The 19378-nt window shown below is 41.3% G+C and overlaps 2 protein-coding genes across 2 annotated transcripts; both read left to right on the forward strand.

The window, feature by feature from the left end:
- The first annotated feature begins 6011 nt into the window (after window positions 1-6011).
- Window positions 6012-10806, forward strand: LOC120834067 (olfactory receptor 6N2-like). Its single transcript, XM_078091333.1, has 3 exons — window positions 6012-6917; window positions 8300-8353; window positions 10789-10806. The coding sequence occupies exons 1-3, from the start codon at window positions 6012-6014 to the stop codon at window positions 10804-10806; spliced, it is 978 nt and encodes a 325-aa protein (XP_077947459.1).
- A 3228-nt stretch (window positions 10807-14034) lies between these two features.
- LOC120834266 (olfactory receptor 1D2-like) lies at window positions 14035-14976 on the forward strand. The gene has a single exon (XM_040202180.2). It carries the CDS (start codon window positions 14035-14037, stop codon window positions 14974-14976), a length of 942 nt encoding a protein of 313 aa, XP_040058114.2.
- The last annotated feature ends 4402 nt before the right edge of the window (window positions 14977-19378 follow it).

A 19378-nucleotide genomic window follows, 5' to 3' on the forward strand; every position in this document is an offset into this window, starting at 1 on the left:
GACAGTCATTATAAATGGCAGGTCTCTTGTTCCTATGACAACAGACTCTGAGGACCTCATTTATACTTACTCCAGCTGCTCTTCTCACTCAAAAAGTGAATGTCTTGTCTGCTCCTACTGGAGAGTCAGGAGTTTCAGAACCCTACAAGCGCCAGTGTCGGAAGGTACAGCACCTGTCCAATACCTATTGCGACAGATGGCGAAAGCAATTCCTCCCAACACTACAGGCACGCAAGAAGTGGCAGTCCACTCATCCGAACATCAACCCAGGAAGTTTTGTTATCCTCAAGGATAGCCAAGTACCAAGAAATGAATGGCCTCTTGGACTGGTAACACAGACCTTCCCCAGCGAAGACGGGAAGGTACGGAAGGTCGAGATCAAGGTCACACGGACAGGACTGACTAAACTCTTTCTCCTGTTTCTGAGATAGTGCTTGTTCTCCCCCCAGAGGCCCAGTTAAGTGAACTTATTGAGTGGCGTGTATTCACGCTTTCACGTTTTGTTACAATCAGTGTGTTATAAGTTTTATTTAGAAACAGGAAATGCCTTGTAACTTGTCAGGTCACTTATAATCAGGAAGTGAAGGAAGAGCGTGCCTCAGAACCGTAGTTTTCGACAGTTTTCCAATGCAGTTGAGTCTGCCTGCATCTTATGACCTTTTGAGCATTGTTGGTACGTATTGATTTGTTTTGTTTTTAGTTACTTATGATCTCAGATGATCATTTTTGTGACAATGTTTAGTTTTGGGAAGTTTTATAGTCTATCGTGTCATTAGAGTTAATGACTATGCTGCTATGTGTCACGGTTTGGGTTCATGTCTGGTTTCATTTTGTAGTTTCTTGCCTCTGTTCTCCATGGGTCACGTCACTTCCTGCCTTGTCCTGTCAGTCCCCTGTGATTGTCTGTGATGGCATGATTGTTTCCAGCTGTTTCCAATCACCTGCACCTCCCTAGTGTATTTAAGCCATGTGTGTCTGTTGTCACTTGTCGCGTCATTGTTACTTGTCGTAAGCCCATGTCCGTGTTCCTGTCTCCTGTTCCCTGAACTCGTTTGTGCCTTTTTGGAGTTTTGACTATTAAAGTCCTTTTTGTTCTCTGCTAAACTCTGCGTTTGAGTCCTGCCTTTTTCCCCACGCAACTTCCTGACACTATGACTGTTATTAAAGTTCATATGACAGAATAAATATGAATAAATGGTACAGTGGTTTACGGGAACATAAATAGATAAATCAGCTGTATATACATAAAAGTAGCGGTTAAAAACAACGCATTTCTTTTGTATTCTTTATGCCTTTTGTGTTTTTTAGTTCTTCTCTTTCTTACGTCAATAAACCTGTGGACAACAGGCAACTGTCTTCAGAGTCGTAATGTCAGGAAGGAGTATGTCTAACTGCCAAGGTGTATCACAGCACATGTACCGGGGCAGCATAAACTCTAAATAGGAGAATCCACCAGAGGGGTTTGGATACTTGGCCAAAGATAACCGGAATGCCTTTTACACCCGACCGTGAGACGTACAGGGAAATACAGTTTAGATCCCCACTTCACCCCAAAGAGATACGGGATGGGGTTTGTCCTGTATTTTCCGAACCCACTCGAATTCTGTGAAGACTCGTCCTATTCTGCCCCTGATTGGGTAATACTCACTGCCATCGTTGGTTTGATTGGCCATAAACCTGAAACAAACCAATCAGTCAGAAGAGAGCGGGTCTCTTGGCGGAGTGTCAGTTCGAAAGAATGGTGGAGGAAGCTACCAATACCGCCTCGCATTCAGCTCTGATGCAAAAGTACCGACGAGAGTGGGAGGATTCACCGGGAGATCGCAGAGTCGTCCCCCATCTGTCCCGTCACGTCCGCGACACCACCCCCTGTCGGCCGTGCTGTAATTTTTCTGTACTAAAGGTGGCAACCCTAACTGTAGGGCAGAGAGGTTCAGAGTGCCCAGGATGCCGTGAGTTTAGGCAAGTCCCTGGCTGCGGGCCGGACACTATCATAATGAGCACTTCTCTGTCCAAGATGGATCAGTAGAGTGGGATGTAGGATTGGGCTATACCGTGGCTTTGCTGGAGAACCCCCAAAGAAGCTGGATGGAGGATCTCAGCTGGAAGCTGCTAGAGAACGGTGAAAAAGGACCGTTCACAACGCAGATCAAGCCCATCAAAACAGTAAGAGACCGGTTTTCCAGGCAGACTAATTTAGCAGGTTTTACATGAACTTTGATTCTAATTGTTTAGTCATAACGTGATACTATATAGCCCTGATCAACGAGTCCGCTATCATGGTGCATTGATTCATGTTTGAGTGTGTGTACCTGTGAATGTGATCATATTGCCTGTTGATCTTTACATTACATGTCATTTAGCTGATGCTGTGTTGATGGTTAGCTAGCTAGCATGTGGAGGTCTGTGAATAGATGTAGGCCTATGTGTTTGTGGGTGTCTAGTTCAGTGATTCTCAACTGGTGGGTCGCGGACCCGTTTTTAATGGGTCACGGGCCTTTGCCTGGGAGAAAAAAAATGTGAATAAAAAAAAGAAGAAAAATCATCCTGTTATTTTATTTTGAAGGGACTTTTTTAATGCAGCGGAGTGTCATTTTTTTTGCCGGCTCGTCCGTCCATGTTTTCAGCAGCGTGTGCGAGGTTGGGTCAAACCATTCTGGCACGGCAGACAAGAACGTAATGGAGAAAACAATCACGACGCATCTGAATAAACATCTGGAGCGGTTTAATGACTACTTTCCCGAGAAACAGAGGGATGACGACTGGATACGTGACCCGTTTGGAATCGACATAGAAAGTGTCACATTGCCAAGCAACGGAGAGTCAGCTGATGGAGCTGTCATGTGACACTGAGCATGACCTCAGACTGGCCTTGTCCGCTATAACTCCAGACTTTGAGACTCTTGCCAAGAGCAAAAAACATCCCCAGTTCTCCCATTAGAAATTCCTCCAGACTCGTCTGTCAGTTTTCACCTCAGGTTGAAGTGAGTGCTGCTTAATTTTCTGTAAAGCACAATGTTTTTCAGGATTTACCTCCTGATGAGGTAATCACAAGAAACGTTCATTTTGTATATCTGAATCCTTTTGAATTGCATTTTTTATTTAATTTATTTTGAATTTGTGCAAAAGCTGCTCCTCAAGACAGTGTTTGTCGTAGATCTGTTAAAGTTGTTTTTTTGTGCATGAAAGCTGTTGAGTTTGTTTGAAATGGCTGAAGATTCTGAATTGTTATGTATGTTGTAATACCTTGTGTCCTTAAGATACACTTTGGGGTTTTTAGCTAATTTAGTGTAAAAGGGAATAGTTCCCTCTCTAGCATCGCTACCAGCTGGCTGTTTTGTTTTTTCATTAAACTTGTTTTTGTACTGGCATACGTATTCTGACTCCATACTTTCTCAGGTTTAAACTGCACCATATTTTCATTAAATAAATTAGAAAAGTTGAGAATGTTCCTCGATTTGGGTCGCGGCTTGTCATTAAGGGGTGATGGTGGGTCCCGGAGCCAGACCAGTTGAGAACCACTGGTCTAGTTCATTGTCCGGCATGCCGCGCTAGCAAAAATGGCGCCACGCCGTCACGTCCACCAAGTGCACTGTGGGTCTGAAGATTTCCTGTACTGAGATATTTTCTACGTTTGTTAAGATTTACCGTATGTTTTGCACTTCGTTACATTTACATTACAGGTCATTTAGCTGACTTACATTGCATTTTTAACCCATGGCTTTATACATTTTTGCCCAGGTAGCAATTAGGTGTCTTGCTCAGGGACTGAGGAGCGAGGCGCAATGACCAGACGTGTATGATCATTGCATGTGTCCGGTCCACAGAATCATCATCATCTGCCTACTTGGTACCAATCCTGGTACCTGTAACACAGGGGTCTCAAACTCAAATCAGCTGCAGGCCAGATGCAGCCCACTTCAACCGAACGCGGGCCAGACTAGCGTCCGAACGGCATGGTCGCCGAATGAGACTACAACACTAGTCCTCCTTTAACTCAGCGGGGAAGACCTAAGGTCATGTGACCGTGGAATTCCTTTATAGCCAAACGTGAAGTTACGTGAATCGAAGCTGCGCAGTAAAGAACGGAGACACTCGTCGGTGACGTCAGATGCTTCATGTGTTGTTAGTGTGAGTCGTAAAGGAAAACTCCATTAAACAAGCGATGCTAACGGTTAGTCACATGATCACCTGCGCGAAAGAGGGCAGGAAACAACTAAATTTCACCCTCCTGCTCTCTGCACTTCGGCCGACACACACGACCCGCCCCCCATGTCAGTCACATGCATGCCACGTTCACTGGACAAGCACACAGTAGGAAACCAGAACATCATAACATGTCCCACACAGCAGCTGACAGTGGGGTTACAGTATAAAACTTGCAGGCCGCACAAACATTACACTTTCATATTAGGGATGGGGCCACAAAATATCGTCCCGAGGGCCGCAATTGGCCCGTGGGCCGCGAGTTTGAGACCCCTGCTGTAACACATGCATTGACTGCGGAGCTGCGCAGCTCTCACACATGCAACAGGCAGCCATCACTCACAATGAGTTATCACGGGAGATGTGCCCTCATGTAGCAGACTGCTCACCCATATACAGCCTAACACGAGTAGCTTAGCTAGCTTAGCTCTTTTACCCGGGTGCATTTTTTAGGTCTCGAAAAGAGGAAATGTTCTGGTAAAAGAGGACGTCTGCTTTGTCTTGTGTTGCACTCGCTTGATGTTTTGATGTTTGACTGTGTTTGGAAAACTGTTGACTTGCTAGTTTTTCATAAACAAAGTAAGTGAACAGGTTTCGCGACGGTTAGGCGCTAGCAAGACATCTCGTTAGCGATATTAGCAAGCTTGTTATAACACGCATTGATGCTAGCACTAAGTGCTCTCGTGTTAGCTTCTTTGTAATGTTGTGAGCTACACAGTTGCCAACTTTTAACGAAACCTTTGAGTAAGATGTTGTCGGGGTTTGAACGCTGCTGCCGACGGGGGGGTGTAAGTTACGCTGCGTGCAGCGAATAGTGTTACAGATGCGCCGATTACCGTTGGCGAGGTTGGAGTTTAAGCGTAAGAAATTGGATGTGTGGCGTGAGAGTTAGCAGCCTGTAGCTTTGTTGGCTAGCTTGACAACAACTTTCCTAACACAGTCAAACATCAAGCAAGTGTAACACAAGACAAAGAAAGACCGCAAATAAGTTAGAAATATATACATGGAAAATAACCTACAATTTCACTCATGTGGGCCTATATGACCATGAGGTCAGAACGCACAGAAAACTGTACCAAATAATACACACTTGATGCAATAGGCTACATGCTGGTGGAGCGTGAGGGTGGATCTTCACCTAATTCTTTTTATTTTAGTTAAGGAAATTTGAATGTGAGAATATCAAACTCTATATGCAAGTAAATGAAGCATTGTTTATCCCATAGACGGTCAAACAGATGCCAGGTAAAAAAGGGAACCGTACAGATGTTTTATTTATTACTATCATAGATAAATATTTCAGTATCCTATTTGTGGTATCGTATCGTAAGTATCGGGTACCGTAATATTTTGGCAGGTATAGTATCAAAGTCATAATTTTGGTATCGTGTCAACCCTATCCCCATCAAATATCTGTATCTGTTATGCAGACACATTTTCCGTTGATTCCCCATTGGTTGGTGACTGCTATGTCACACATGTGTGACGAGATATACAGGTCCTCAGCTGCTCTTGTGAAGCCACAGTCCGTATACGTGCTGTTCCACACAGAGGAGACAATGTAAGCATGGACAACATTTAGGAGCGGTTCATTTGATTAGAAATTGGGATTTATACAGTAAATATAACTGACTCTATAGTCTTTTTGACTTGTTTGTCTTTCTATTTTAACTCAGTTAATTCAGTGCATTGTGAATGTCTCAGTTAAAGTCAAAACCAACCCTTTACTAAACAGGTAAGAAGGAGTTCCAGCTGCATTGGCCCAGGATCCAGCTTTAGGATTTCCTGGCTCTTTCTTACTGTCTATGGAAAACAATACTTTTCCCCAGTATTTTAACCTTACCATGTTTGTGAGCATAGGAAACTACCGCTACCTCGCATTTGTCCTGTGTCTACTGTTGTATGCTTTTATTATCTTTTCTAATCTTGTAATAATAGTGCTGATATCACGAGAGAAAACTTTACATGAGCCTATGTATATTTTTATTATGTGTCTTTCTATCAACTCTCTGTATGGCTCTGCTGGCTTCTTCTTCAGATTTCTGAGAGACCTACTGTCTGATACTAATTTGATTTCACGCACAGCTTGTTTTGCTCAGATCTATGTCATTTACACCTACGCATCCTATGAGCTGACTCTGTTAGGCATAATGGCTTATGATCGTTACGTTGCTATATGTCAACCTTTAAACTACCACAACAAAATAACATCAAAAGCGGTCTCAAAGTTGGTTGCCTTTGCATGGATTTATCCAAGCTTTTCTATTGCAACCTGTGTGTATCTTTCCTCCAGACTTCCATTGTGTGGCAATAAGATACCAAAGGTATTCTGTGCCAACTGGCCTGTTGTAAAATTGTCATGTGTCAGTACTGTGATTAATAACCTTGTCGGCATGTTTGTATCCATAAGCACCGTCTTCCTGCCCCTGGCCTTTGTCATGTTTACATATATAAGAATAATTCTCATTTGTAGGAAACGCTCTTCAGAGTTTAAGAGCAAAGTCGTACAAAACTGTCTGCCACACATTGTTACATTCGTCAACTACTCCATTACTGTGTTTTGTGATGTTGTCCTCAGCAGAATTGATCTTGAAGCGCTGAACCCATTTTTAGCAATAATTTTATCACTCGAGTTTGTTGTGATTCCTCCCATGGTGAATCCTCTTGTTTATGGCCTGAAACTAGCAGAAATAAGAAAGTGTGTTTTAAAAGTGTTTTTACGCTCCGTACCTGTGAAAACAAACCACAAAAAATGAGAGTAAATGTGTCTTTTCTAAAAGTAATTGTTCTGATATACAGGAGGTTCATCATCACTTTCAGGCATTCTTCATCAATATTCTGTTTCATAGTAAATTACTTATATCAATGTGTAGAGATCCATTGTTTTCTGTCAATCAGTAAACAAACATACAAGCCAGGTAAACTTTTTATGATAATATTTTCACTATTGATTCTGCAAATATAATAAATTATACCATATAATGTCAAAAAGTAAAGAAAACCGCCTGCTTTTTGTATTTTTTGTACAAAACCCACAGGGTTCAATCATAATTGGAGTAAACTGGCAAACAGAAGCTTAACATTTTAGTCTAGTTTTTGTCGACGAAAACGTTATTAGTTTTAGTCACATTTAATAGCCATATTAAACTCCTTTTCTTCCCTTCTCAGGCCCAGGGACCCCCTGTGTTGTGTCTACAACTGCATAATAGTCTAGCTTGCAGTACTTGGTTGTCCATCAGATGTCCCTCCTAGGACAGGTCTATAGCAGGTCGGCAAACTTTTTGACTCGCGGGCCACAATGGGTTGTAAAATTTGACTGAGGAGCCGGGCCAAGAACAAATGGTTGAAGTGTTTGTGTGAGCTGATATAAATGACCTGTGAAAAAATAATTACATGAAAGGATTTGGATTTTAAAGGTGTAAAGCTCCGCCAACTTCATGAGGACCAGGGACCTCATTTATAAACGTTGCGTACGCAACAAAAGACAAAAGAAGTCGTACGCCGCTCTCTACGTAATTATTGGTATTTATAAAAAGCAAACTTGACGGAAAAATGTGTGGTCCTTCACACAAGCTCGGACCCATGCGTACGCACAAAAACGGGTGAAATGAGAACTGTCGGCAAATGCAAGAAACACGCAAACGTGTGTGAAAGTGTGTAAAACTCTGCCTCTCATAAATAACAGGAACACCCGATTGATCGATCTGCAGTGTAAAACAAACAGAAATACAAATTAACACATTTTCAAAAAGAAAAGTGAAATATGTTCTGCAATGATATTGGCATGTTATGCAATTCATCCTCAAAACAAAGCTGTTGCTTGTCAGATGCAATCAAATGTACGGTAATAAAATGCCATGATGCCATCACAATGCGCAATGACGCGAAATGGCTGATCTTGCGCTCTTAGAAGATGTGGCACATGGAAAGATTCGCGCTGTAGTACAGCGCACCATTGGCCTGTTTAAGGACAGCTCCGGTGTCCCCTTTCCCCCACCCGGGGCAGACACACTTTGGCGATGGCACACTAAACGTTTTTTTGCATCCACTTTCGTGTCAGACCATTTTTTCTTTATTTCGGCCATGGTCCGAGGTTGTGAGGCTGCAGCGTTGCTCTGCAACCTTTTGCCACTCGAGTGCCTTTTTGGTTAGTAATGCCCACACTGTGCCCTCCAAAAAGCATTTTACTTCACCTTTCCACCTCGCCAATGATCATTTCGACTTCGAAGTTACGTTTCTTCGTTTTCCTCTCAGTGTTTGTCATGATTTCGCAATCGATGAATATTCATTTGTGGGCGTTCAACAGACTATATATGGGCAACTATGGGCGTGACATGAAGCCGCTGAAGCTGCGCTGCATTTAGAATTGATTGTGATTTATTAAGGGAAAACGGCGTAGGACGTGCGTGCGCACGGTTTTATAAGTCGGAATATTTCTGTGTGTACGCACGTCCCATGTTTTATCCGTACGCCGCTTTTGGCGCAAATCCTACGGAAGGTTTTATAAATGAGGCCCCAGGGATCTAAACGCAACACTTTGTTGTCTTTGTCTGTTTACTTGCAATGCTGTTGACACGGCCACCGGAAACTTCATGGTCCTTCATTGTTTCCACTGTGAAATCGCTTGTCCCAACAAAAGAGACCCCTTAACGTCCTACTGCGCAGTTCTATCAAAAGGATCCACCTGTCACGTGTGTGCGCGCCTCGATGTTGCTTAGTAACGAACGTACGGTGCCCGAGACGGTTTAACACCGTCTTCTCACGATGTGGCGTGTGAACTATAGTTGAAATGCGTGTGCCTGAGGCTTCAGAACCTGCAATGAGTTTATTCTGTTAGACGTGTTTGGAGAAGCCTGTAACGGAGCGTCTCATCCACCCGAGGAAACGCTGCCTCCCGTCGCCAGAGAACAGAGCAGAAAGGTCGGCATGGATCTCTGCTGGCCGACAGTCTGCCGAACAACCCCGAGCTGTTAAACGGGTCTTCGTCTCCACGCACATCTTTCTCCGAAGCACCGCGTCTTCAGTCTGCTAACAGTCTGCTAAACAGAGATAGCTGAGCTAAACTAAGGAAGCGCACATTCAAACTCGCCGAAGCGTAGATTTAGTCATAGTTTTTATTTTTAAGATCGTTTTCGTCACGTCTTAGGCTCGTCTTAGTCGTGGAAAAAAGGTCACTAACGAACATTTTTCGTCATATTTTTCGTCGACGAAATTAACACTGTCTCAACTCTCCATCACTTGACAGCTGTGTTTGGAGTGCCAACACTCTCCCCACATTTAGCCAGGACGTTTTCCAAACAAGTGTCTTTTATGGACACAGTGGTGGTCCTCTGCAGTATGGAATGCCGTTTTAGTCCAAATTAAATAAATGAATAAATACATGAAATATGCATTTGAAATACATCATGAAATAAATAAACGAGGAAATAAATACATAAATATTAAATACATTTAATTATTTCATGTTACTTTCATTTCATAATGCCACTTTTCATTTCATGGTACTTTTATTTCATAATACCACTTTTCATTTCATGGTACTTTTATTTCATAATGCCACTTTTCATTTCCAGAGTCTTTTATTTCATAATAACGTTTTTCATTTCCAGAGACTTATTTCATAATGCCGTTTTACATTTCACGTTCTTATATGCAAATCAGGGGGCGTGGCTACATCTCACATTCAGAACAGACAACAGAGCCTTGTGCAAAAGAAGGCTGGCTAAGGGACGTGAGTGTTGACATAATGGAAGACATCGGTGGGCTCCGAGGTAGCGTACTAGCATTAGCAGATCAAATCGATCAACATGGGTTTTCTGCAGACACGATTTTGACACATATTGAGGAGTAAGTGCTCCAAGTTGATGAAGTCAACATTAGCGCTGGTACTACAAGAACAGGTGCTGGGCGCCCGCCTCTGGCAATTTTTTGCATTTCTGCCACAAATCTGATCCTTACATCTAGATTAAAGTTATGCAGCCCATATATTGACAGACTTTATTGCATCAATTGGATTGTTGTGGAACTTGCGTGTTTCACAACTGATACTATTGTTGACAACATAGTTGCTTACATTACAATGATAATTTATGTATGTCATGGTGTGTTAATTGTTTGGTCCTACTTGTATGTCATCAAAACATGTGTGAATTCATTAGAAAACAGGGCAAAGTTCATACTGACATGTGTGCCACATTTAACCTTCTTGCTCATATTTCTTGGAACGGTACTTTTAGATGTCATGCATTTACGATATGGTTCAACAAACTTACCTCAAGCACTTAAGAACTTTATTGCAATAGAATATCTTGTCATTCCTACAATAATGAATCCTGTCATTTATGGTTTTAAATTGACCAACATTCGGAAAAGAATTGTTGCTGTTATTACTTTTAAACTACGTAGATCCTAATTAAACTACTCGTATGCTTTTTATCTAGTCAAACAAAGACCAAGATAAACAAAGAATAGGAATGAATGAATGAACAACCTGATTAACTTTTGAACCAAAACCATGACCAAGATAATTCTTAATAATAACTGTCATAATTGTGGCTTAAATTGTTTTTGATCTCTTCTAAGGAAGAGGTTTGTGAATGATTAATCCACACCTCATGTTTCCATTATCTCCCTTTAGCTGATTCTCTGCACGGTAATAGCTTTTGTTCAACATGTCTAAGAGTGAGAATCAAATGAATGTCGAAGGCATCAATCACAATGCTTTCATGTTTATCTCCTGGACAACTCCCCGCTGCATGTAGAGTCTGTAACATTCACACCGTTCATCATTAGCTTGTGACTCACAAAAACATCCTACAAGGCCTAGTTCGTGCTTACCTGTCACACTCCGCCTGAACCACGTACAACAGCTGTTAGTTACATGTGTTCCAAGTAAATAATGTCAAACAAAACAAGCCATGTCTTCAATTATGTTATGAGGGTAAAGACGGATATTAGTTGATTACTTTCACAGCCACTAAGGGGATTATTTAATCGGATGTCTACGTTACTTTTAGATTAAGTGGACTTTCATTGACTTTTTATTGCTTGAGCTTCCCCCCTTACTAAGTAATGGGTTTAATGCACAGTTTTGTTCTTTGTCAAGAGCAAGAAGGAAAAATACTGTTAAATTTGAGTTTCACCACAAAATTACCTCAAAAAGGTTTGTTCAATGTTTTATTTTCCTTTGTAAACTGTGCCTTTTAGATGTATCCATCTGGCACACAATTTCTAACTGTATCAAGGGAGACTATATCGTGCAGGTCCTTGACCTCCGTATGAGCCATCTCATACTGATAAAATACGTTCAGTAATCAGTATTAGTGGCTCCTATCTATAGCAAATTGTAAATCAGCTTATTTGATGAAATTGCATTGTTCCTTGTTCCTTGTATCCTTATGGTTGAAATGAATTCATTATAAATCACTTTGGATAAAAGCGTCAGCTAAATGACACATAATGTAATATTGTAATGTCATGTAATTAGTAGCGGCAAATCTTGCAATTGCAAAGACTTGCACTTCCAATTCATGCTCGAAGTTGAGCTTGGATCTGTATTTAGTTTTGTGAGTGGCAACAGCCGTCAGTGTACTTTGCACCTTTGTAGTATGTGAAGTTCTCATTATAGTTCTTGAAATTAAATAATTAGGAGTTTCCAGGGCCCTGTCAGGAACTCCACTCCCCGTTCGGACAATGGAGGTCTCCTCTCCGTTAGCAATGAGTCTTTCTACTGGACCCCTACTCCCACCTGGCTAGGGATTCTAATTCTCCAGCTTTGGATGAGTTCTAATCCTCTTGCGGCCCCCGCCACCCTCACTTGAGTCTGAGGCTGGATTCAAATTGTCAAATTTAGGGTTAAGAAGGGACCTAACTGAGTGAAATTACCCTGAAGTAGTGTAAGTGGCCGCCACGATAAGCTCCTTTAGCATCGGAACCACTAGACCATCCTTTAAAAAAGGAAAGGAGATCATTTCGCCCCACAATTCATTGCGGCGGAAATATTTAAAGAGTAACGTATCATTCGGCCGTTCACGAGAAATAAGCATCATGACCGAGAAACACAGATCATGTAAGTGCCCGTTAGCAAAACTCATTTGTATTTCAATCTTGTTAATAAAGTAATAATTTGAACATGATAGTTTGTGTCGTCTGCATGACTCGCACCGTATCAGCACATGGACGAAGGCATCTGAGACGCACTTCTTTTCTAGTCCATTTTTGTAGAAATTTTCGTTTCGTTTCGCGCCGCAAAGCGACGTGACTAAGTCTCTTGTAGTATCATAACTACGTAGCTAACTGAAAGTGGAGTCAGATTCCTTTAACGCTGTGGTTTTCTTTTCCTAAATCCTCATGAATTCTCCTAACTGTCTTTGCTTGACCCTATGACGTTTTCTACAGAGGTCAAGGAATGGTGTTTGTGAATAGACGTTAGAAGGTACCTTTTTTGTTAATACCACCCGTCACTACTTCCTGCCCTATTGCGCAACACATGTAATGCCCCGCCCCCTGGTCCCCTGGGCATACAGTGAAAGGCAGTTTAAAGCTACTATGTTTAAGGTACTAGGTACGGTTCTTCACAAATAACAGAAATCCTTGCATAAGGAACTGCCCACCAGCTCCCCGATCTGCTGAATAGTGTTCTGGCGGGAGCGGCGTACACGGGGGATGACGTAGAAGGAGCAGGTGGAACAGCGTGAGAAGCGGAAGCGCTCATGGCAGAAGAGGCAGTGAGTTGAGTGGACACACACAGAGACAGAATTGAGGAGGGACACGAAAGACACAAGCAAGACAGGGAAACACGAAAAGGACTGAAGTTACTGGAGCCGTGACCGTAATAGCTCTTCTGAAAATGAAGCTAAACAATGGTCCATTAGCTGAGTTAAATGGTAGGGACGAGAATACACAAATCAGCTTTAGTCAGGTTTCTGAGTGCGTTGAAGTAAATATTCAGGAGAGACATTTTTTTGTATCAGGTGAAACAAAACTAAACTATAGACCCGTTTAGTATGGTAGTCCTTTGCGAAAGCCCTCACGTCCAAACGAGGTTCGTCAGCAAAATAAGTCTTAATTGCATCCTGCATAATTATTGTTTCTGAAGCCTTTCTTCGTTTGAATCATCCTACGTCCTCAGTCTTTGCGTCCATGCATCATTGACAGGGATTAGCGGTGTCCTTGCATAATACCTCCGCAAACCGCACCACCAAACTGATTTCCTACTTTACGACAGTTGTACCGCATATGAAGTTTTAGAAGTCAGCTTTCTGTGCTCTCAAATATTGCACATTACATGTAATAATAAAAATATTTTTATGTCTATTTGGAAGTTGTGAATATGGTCAAAACCAAACCTTCAAGACGGATGAGTTTTGATACAGCAGCAGCAAGCTATAAAGAAAAGGAAACTTTCACTGTCCAAGAAACTTACAAAAGATTGCATATGATATATAGATGTGGTTGTTGCTTGAAGCTATGCAAAAATCAGTTTTAAAAAATCTGCATTAAAAATGGCTGTTTTCCTGTGAATATTAAATCCTTTGGAACCTACCACCCAAACGTCATATGAACTTTATTGATCCTACATTTCTAACTTAATGTAATGAATTACATTTGCCATGTTCTTTCATTATTTAATTATTCACAGCTGATACAGTAGATTGCATTAGGCTGAAAAAAGGAGGATCTCAATATCTGAATGTTGATAGGCTGGTTTGAATTCCCAACTGTCGTGTGTCTGTAGTAAGACAAGATGTGAGAAACAGTAATATTATGGAGCAAGTACCATGTTGAGAATAGACATCCATAACGCAGGGCAAAAACAATTCATTAACCATGATTCATAATTCTTCTCATGTAAGGTTGTTTTTTCTTTCAGGTATAAATGAAGGAATGAACCTCAGAGTTGTTCTCTTCTCTGTCACTTTACTCTGTTACTGTTTTATTGTAGTCGTAAATGTTGCTCTTATTATGACCATTATCTTGGATAAGAACCTGCATGAACCAATGTATATTCTATTGTGCACTTTCTGCATGAATGGACTTTATGGCACAACAGGTTTCTACCCAAAGCTTCTGTGGGATCTGCTGTCTCCTGTTCATGTAATCTCTTATTCTGGATGCCTTGTTCAGGCTTTTGTGATGTACTCATTTGCCTGCCGTGACATGTCCATTCTTGCAGTAATGTCATATGACAGATATGTGGCTATATGTCGACCCCTGGTGTACCACTCGGTCATGTCAAAGAAGAAACTTTTAATATTAGTATCTTTCTCCTGGTTCACACCTTTTTATGTTGTGGGAACAAATATGATCCTTACTTCTAGATTAAACTTGTGCAACACGTATATTGCCAGACTTTTTTGTGTGAACTGGGTTATTGTGAAACTTGCTTGTTTCCCAGCTGACACTGTTGTTAACAACATAGTCGCTTCCATTACAATAATCGTTTATGTATTTCATGGTTTTTTCATAGTTTGGTCCTACGTGTATATCATCAAAACGTGTGTGAATTCTTTAGAAAACAGGGCAAAGTTCATGCAGACATGTGTGCCACATTTAACCTCCTTGCTCATTTTCCTTGTGACCATACTTTTAGATATCATGCATATACGATATGGATCACAATACCTACCTCAAGCTCTTAAGAACTTTATTGCAATAGAATATCTTGTCATTCCTTTAATAATGAATCCTCTTATTTATGGTTTTAAATTAAACAAAATTCGGAGAAGAATTTTTGGTGCCATTAATTTAAAAATTAACCTACTTAGATAAGAAAAATACAATACCTATAATAATTACTTATTTGTGTATCAATTTCTTTAGTTAGTACCATCATCTAACATGAACTGGCGTTGGTTTATGTTGTTTTTTTAACTTTTTACTTTAAGTTCATGAATACATTAGAACCAAACTGAACCCCTTGACTCACATCAGTTCTTGATGGGATGATTATGTGCTATATGTATGTTTAAACAACAATTCTTCAATCGTTTCAAAATGTGCATTTAAGATAACTTCTTGTCATTCCCCCTATTACAAATGCTCTTATGAATGGTTCGAAAATGGCCGAGTGTGGAATAGAATTTTGTTCGTTTTTACTTACAAACTACAAACCAATATTAGAATGTATTTCAACTTAATGTAAATGAAACCCGCACTGCGTAGCTTGCTATTGGCTGTGTGTTTTCGAGCGTTAAATGTAATTTTATAAGCACTTCTTTCTTCTCTTTTTGCCTCAATAGATTTCCTACTTCATCAATTTTCATTTTTCCCGAGCTTCATTTTACGGTCTTTCATTTTCATTTGAAATTATTTAAATCTCATGCATATGTATAGAATGTTCTTATTTCTTAGGATTTAAGTGTATTGAATCCTATGACTGTTTTTTATCAGTTAGTCATTTTAAAATGATGATGACGACACTGTAAAACATATGTACATTCTATTTGTATTTTATTTTATTTATCTACAATTATCCCATTAATCCGAGTCTAGTCATTGTAGATTGCTTAATATTGTTGAAATTGTCTTTTACAGACAATTTTAAAGATAAAGAACATGCTTCACTCTATTAATTCTCAAAATCGATGGCCACTTCAGTGTTTATATTTTCAGTATTTAGGAATAAAATAAATTTATTACAATCTGTGAATAATTCTTCTTCTGTCTGTCGTGATAGTGGAGTTAATTAAGGAAGTGGTTTATTCATCTACTCCTCACATTTGCATGTATGGAATATGCATGTTCACATTATCTGCCTTCAGCTGATTTTCTTTATGGTGATTGTTTCTTGATTTATGTCGAATAGACAGAATCATATGAACGGACAAGGCATCAACTACAATTATGCTATGTATATGTCCTGGACAATGCCAGGCTGCACGTAGGCCTGGTTTGGGCTTTACCGGCCACGCAAACAGCTGTTCCATGCATCTAATGAGGGCTCTGTTTTCAAATATAACATGCCATCTGATAGTTGAACTGAACAAGTTGTTGGTTAATTATATTCTTTTTCAAGAATCTCAAAAGATCTGCTGCTAATAAAAAAAGTAGCTGAAGATTGTGCATAACTTGTCACTTAGTGAATAATATTGCAATCTGTAATGTACGTGCATGAGCGTTCCACTCAAATGCAAAATAAATAAAGTTAAACAATAGAAACAATCTCAGGTACATTAATAGATGATCACTTTCACTGCCATAAGAGGCACTTTTTAGTTTGAGGTATATTTACCAAATAACCAAAAAGTTGTATGCACATGAAAATAGCATTCAGCTAAACGAAAGTTCTGTATATAACTACGGTTCTATGAATCCTGGATGACCGACAGTGCTTAATACTGGATTATCTTCTGTCTCGCGCTTGCGCAGGTTGAGTCTTCATACCAACAAGTCACCTGTGACCTCAGATGACCCCTGATATACCCTGTTTTGCTCTGTATTGTAATCACTGTATATGGTTGAACGACAATAAAAAACCACTTGACTTGACTTGATACAACTTGATATAAGTTCCGGTGTCATCCTGAGATCAGTCCTACAAAATCTCCTCCCAAGTTTACGGGAGTGACCAAGAATGGTCATTCAGGATTCATAGAACCGTAGTTACATAAGTAACTTTCATCCTATTCCATCCTTACTGACCGCCAGAGGCAGTGCTTAACACTGGATAACTTTTATCAACAGAGTTGCGAGGAATAATAAATATCCATCTCGTAATGCTGGCCGCGGCATGTATATCCTCCACAGGCATACATCTCGGGACTTCCCATAATGTGGAGACACTCCTGGCAGAGTGTTCCACTCTAAATGGCTGACCCCGGTCCCTCGCCTGGTATGTCTAAGCATGGCCTCCACTACCTAGCGGGACAGGCGCTGCTTTGGGAGAGCACAGCTCTCCTCAGGCCCAGCATAAGTGACAAAGAGTTGTTCCAAACATCCGTATGCAAGCAAGGGGCTTCTACATGAGCTCTGAGGGCCCGCGTTGGGCATAGTAGCCCTGACCTCACGTCTCCTGCAGGGGGGGTCAAACTGTGCAGGCTGAATAGGCTGGTTGATGCGAGAGCGTGTATCTGGAGAGACGCTGCATTAGGCCACAGAGTAGATCCCGAGCCAGATACACCTCAGACATGATTTACTCACCAACCGGACATGCAGCTCGCCTATAGGTTTACCTGGCGTGATTGCAAAGAAAAAAGTACACCCTTGACCAATAGCAATCTCTGCTCCAGCTGTTTCAAGGGTTCAAAAAGAGGCCCGCGTAGGGTCTCCAGTACCACGCATACGTCCCCTGCGGTAGCTTTACGGCCACTCGGAGGACGCAATTGCGGAGCCCCCTTTTTTAGTCAAGGGGATACCAGTCTGTGGCCCCCTACTGTGTCATTCTTGTTAACCCTAGTACAAGGGTCGTGTTCTGAATGGCATACCAGTCAGAAACAGCTTTGATCTCTTTAGTATCTCGGGTGGGTATAGTCAGTCTGACTAGTTCTATGCAACCCGGTCGGGTAACTGGGTGAGCAGGACCATAGTTGATTGTGAGCCAGGGCATCTTGACCCAGAGGACTGGTCCTCTCCGTCATGGTGGGGGAAGTGGGTCGGCATCACACCTGGAGGCAGTAGCCACTCTTGACTGGATCAATTCAGGCTGGTCAGGCAAAGGCAACAGACTCTGTGAAAATAACCTGCTCGCTGGCAGGTTTACTATAAGACACTCAGAGTTTCCAACCGTCTCCTCCCACATGAAGAAAGCTGGTAGACATGGATTGCCCATTCCTACCAAATCCAATTGACATCAAAGCCTTAGTGATTCGAAATGCTTTAAGTTGCGTGAAGTTGAGTCTTCAGACCCACATTAGACGTTTTAGCATTTCCAGAGGAATTTCTGTTAGAACGCTACCGCTTTACTGGTAACTAGGAAACATATGGACGACATTTAATCCACATATAGATTTAACATGGTATTGACCGAAAATCTCACAGTTTCAAGCTGTGCTGTGGACGTTGATGGACCCTCCTCCTGGTGATGCCCAACCATGTTCTGTTCAAGGACAAGAATGTGCTAGTTAGCCATTATCTATGCTCATCACTTCAGTCTACATATCAAACTCCAAATTCCACTCTAGAATGTGAATGGGCAGAGCGCTGTCAGTAGATAATATTAAGACACACTTCAGTAGGCCCCTCCGGATCTCTCCCTGTGGCAGCAGACAGCGTTTCCACCTCATCATCATCATCCTCCTGTGATGCAAGAAAAGATACTGTTTCTGAATACTTTTAACTACCATCTGAGGCAAGATCGGAGTATCTGCAGGGTTTACAACTGTGCAGATGACACCATCCACAACTGTTGGATCAGTGGATATATATTATTTAAAAAGTAGGCTATATATATACACACACTACCGTTCAAAAGTTTGGGGTCACTTAGAAATGCCCTTATTTTTCAAAGTAAATAGAAATATACTCTATACATTGTTAATGTGGTAAATGACTATTCTAGGTGGAAACATCTGGTTTTGAATGAAATATCTACATCGGCGTATAGAGGCCCATTTTCAGCAACTATCACTCCAGTCTTCTAATGGCACATTGTGTTTGCTAATTGTCTACATTTCCACAGATTACCTCAACAAATGAACAGCTAGAATGCCAAAGGTCTGCAATGCTGTAATTGCTGCAAATAGAGCATTCTTTGACGAAAGCAAAGTTTGAACAACAAAATTAATATTCCAAATAATAATGTCTTGACTATATTTTCTATTAATTTTTCCAACTCATTTGATAAATAAAAGTGTTTTAGTGTTTTAATGGAAAACACAAAATTGGCCACCGGGCGACCACTGTTTTGGCTGAGGGCCAGCTCCTCAGCCTCTCTCATACCCCTTTTCCACCAACAAGAACCAGGTGCTGGTTTGGAGCCACAGCTAGAGCCGGTTCAACTGACGAGCCTCCAAAGAACCGGTTTGCCAGCGCAGAGCCAAGTCCTACGTCACAGTTACGTCTCATCTTTCCTAACAACGTTAGCACGGCGGCACCAAACACATACACATCATCAACAATGGCGGACGTTCCTTTGCTATTGATGTTCATGGCTTTGCGGACCTACATCGACATCCAAACACGGCGGATCAAACATGTTCTTGCGGCTCGCCTTTATTTGTACAGAGATTACAAG

Source organism: Gasterosteus aculeatus, chromosome 16, assembly GCF_964276395.1.
Source record: "Gasterosteus aculeatus chromosome 16, fGasAcu3.hap1.1, whole genome shotgun sequence".
Classification (NCBI taxonomy): Eukaryota; Metazoa; Chordata; class Actinopteri; order Perciformes; family Gasterosteidae; genus Gasterosteus; species Gasterosteus aculeatus.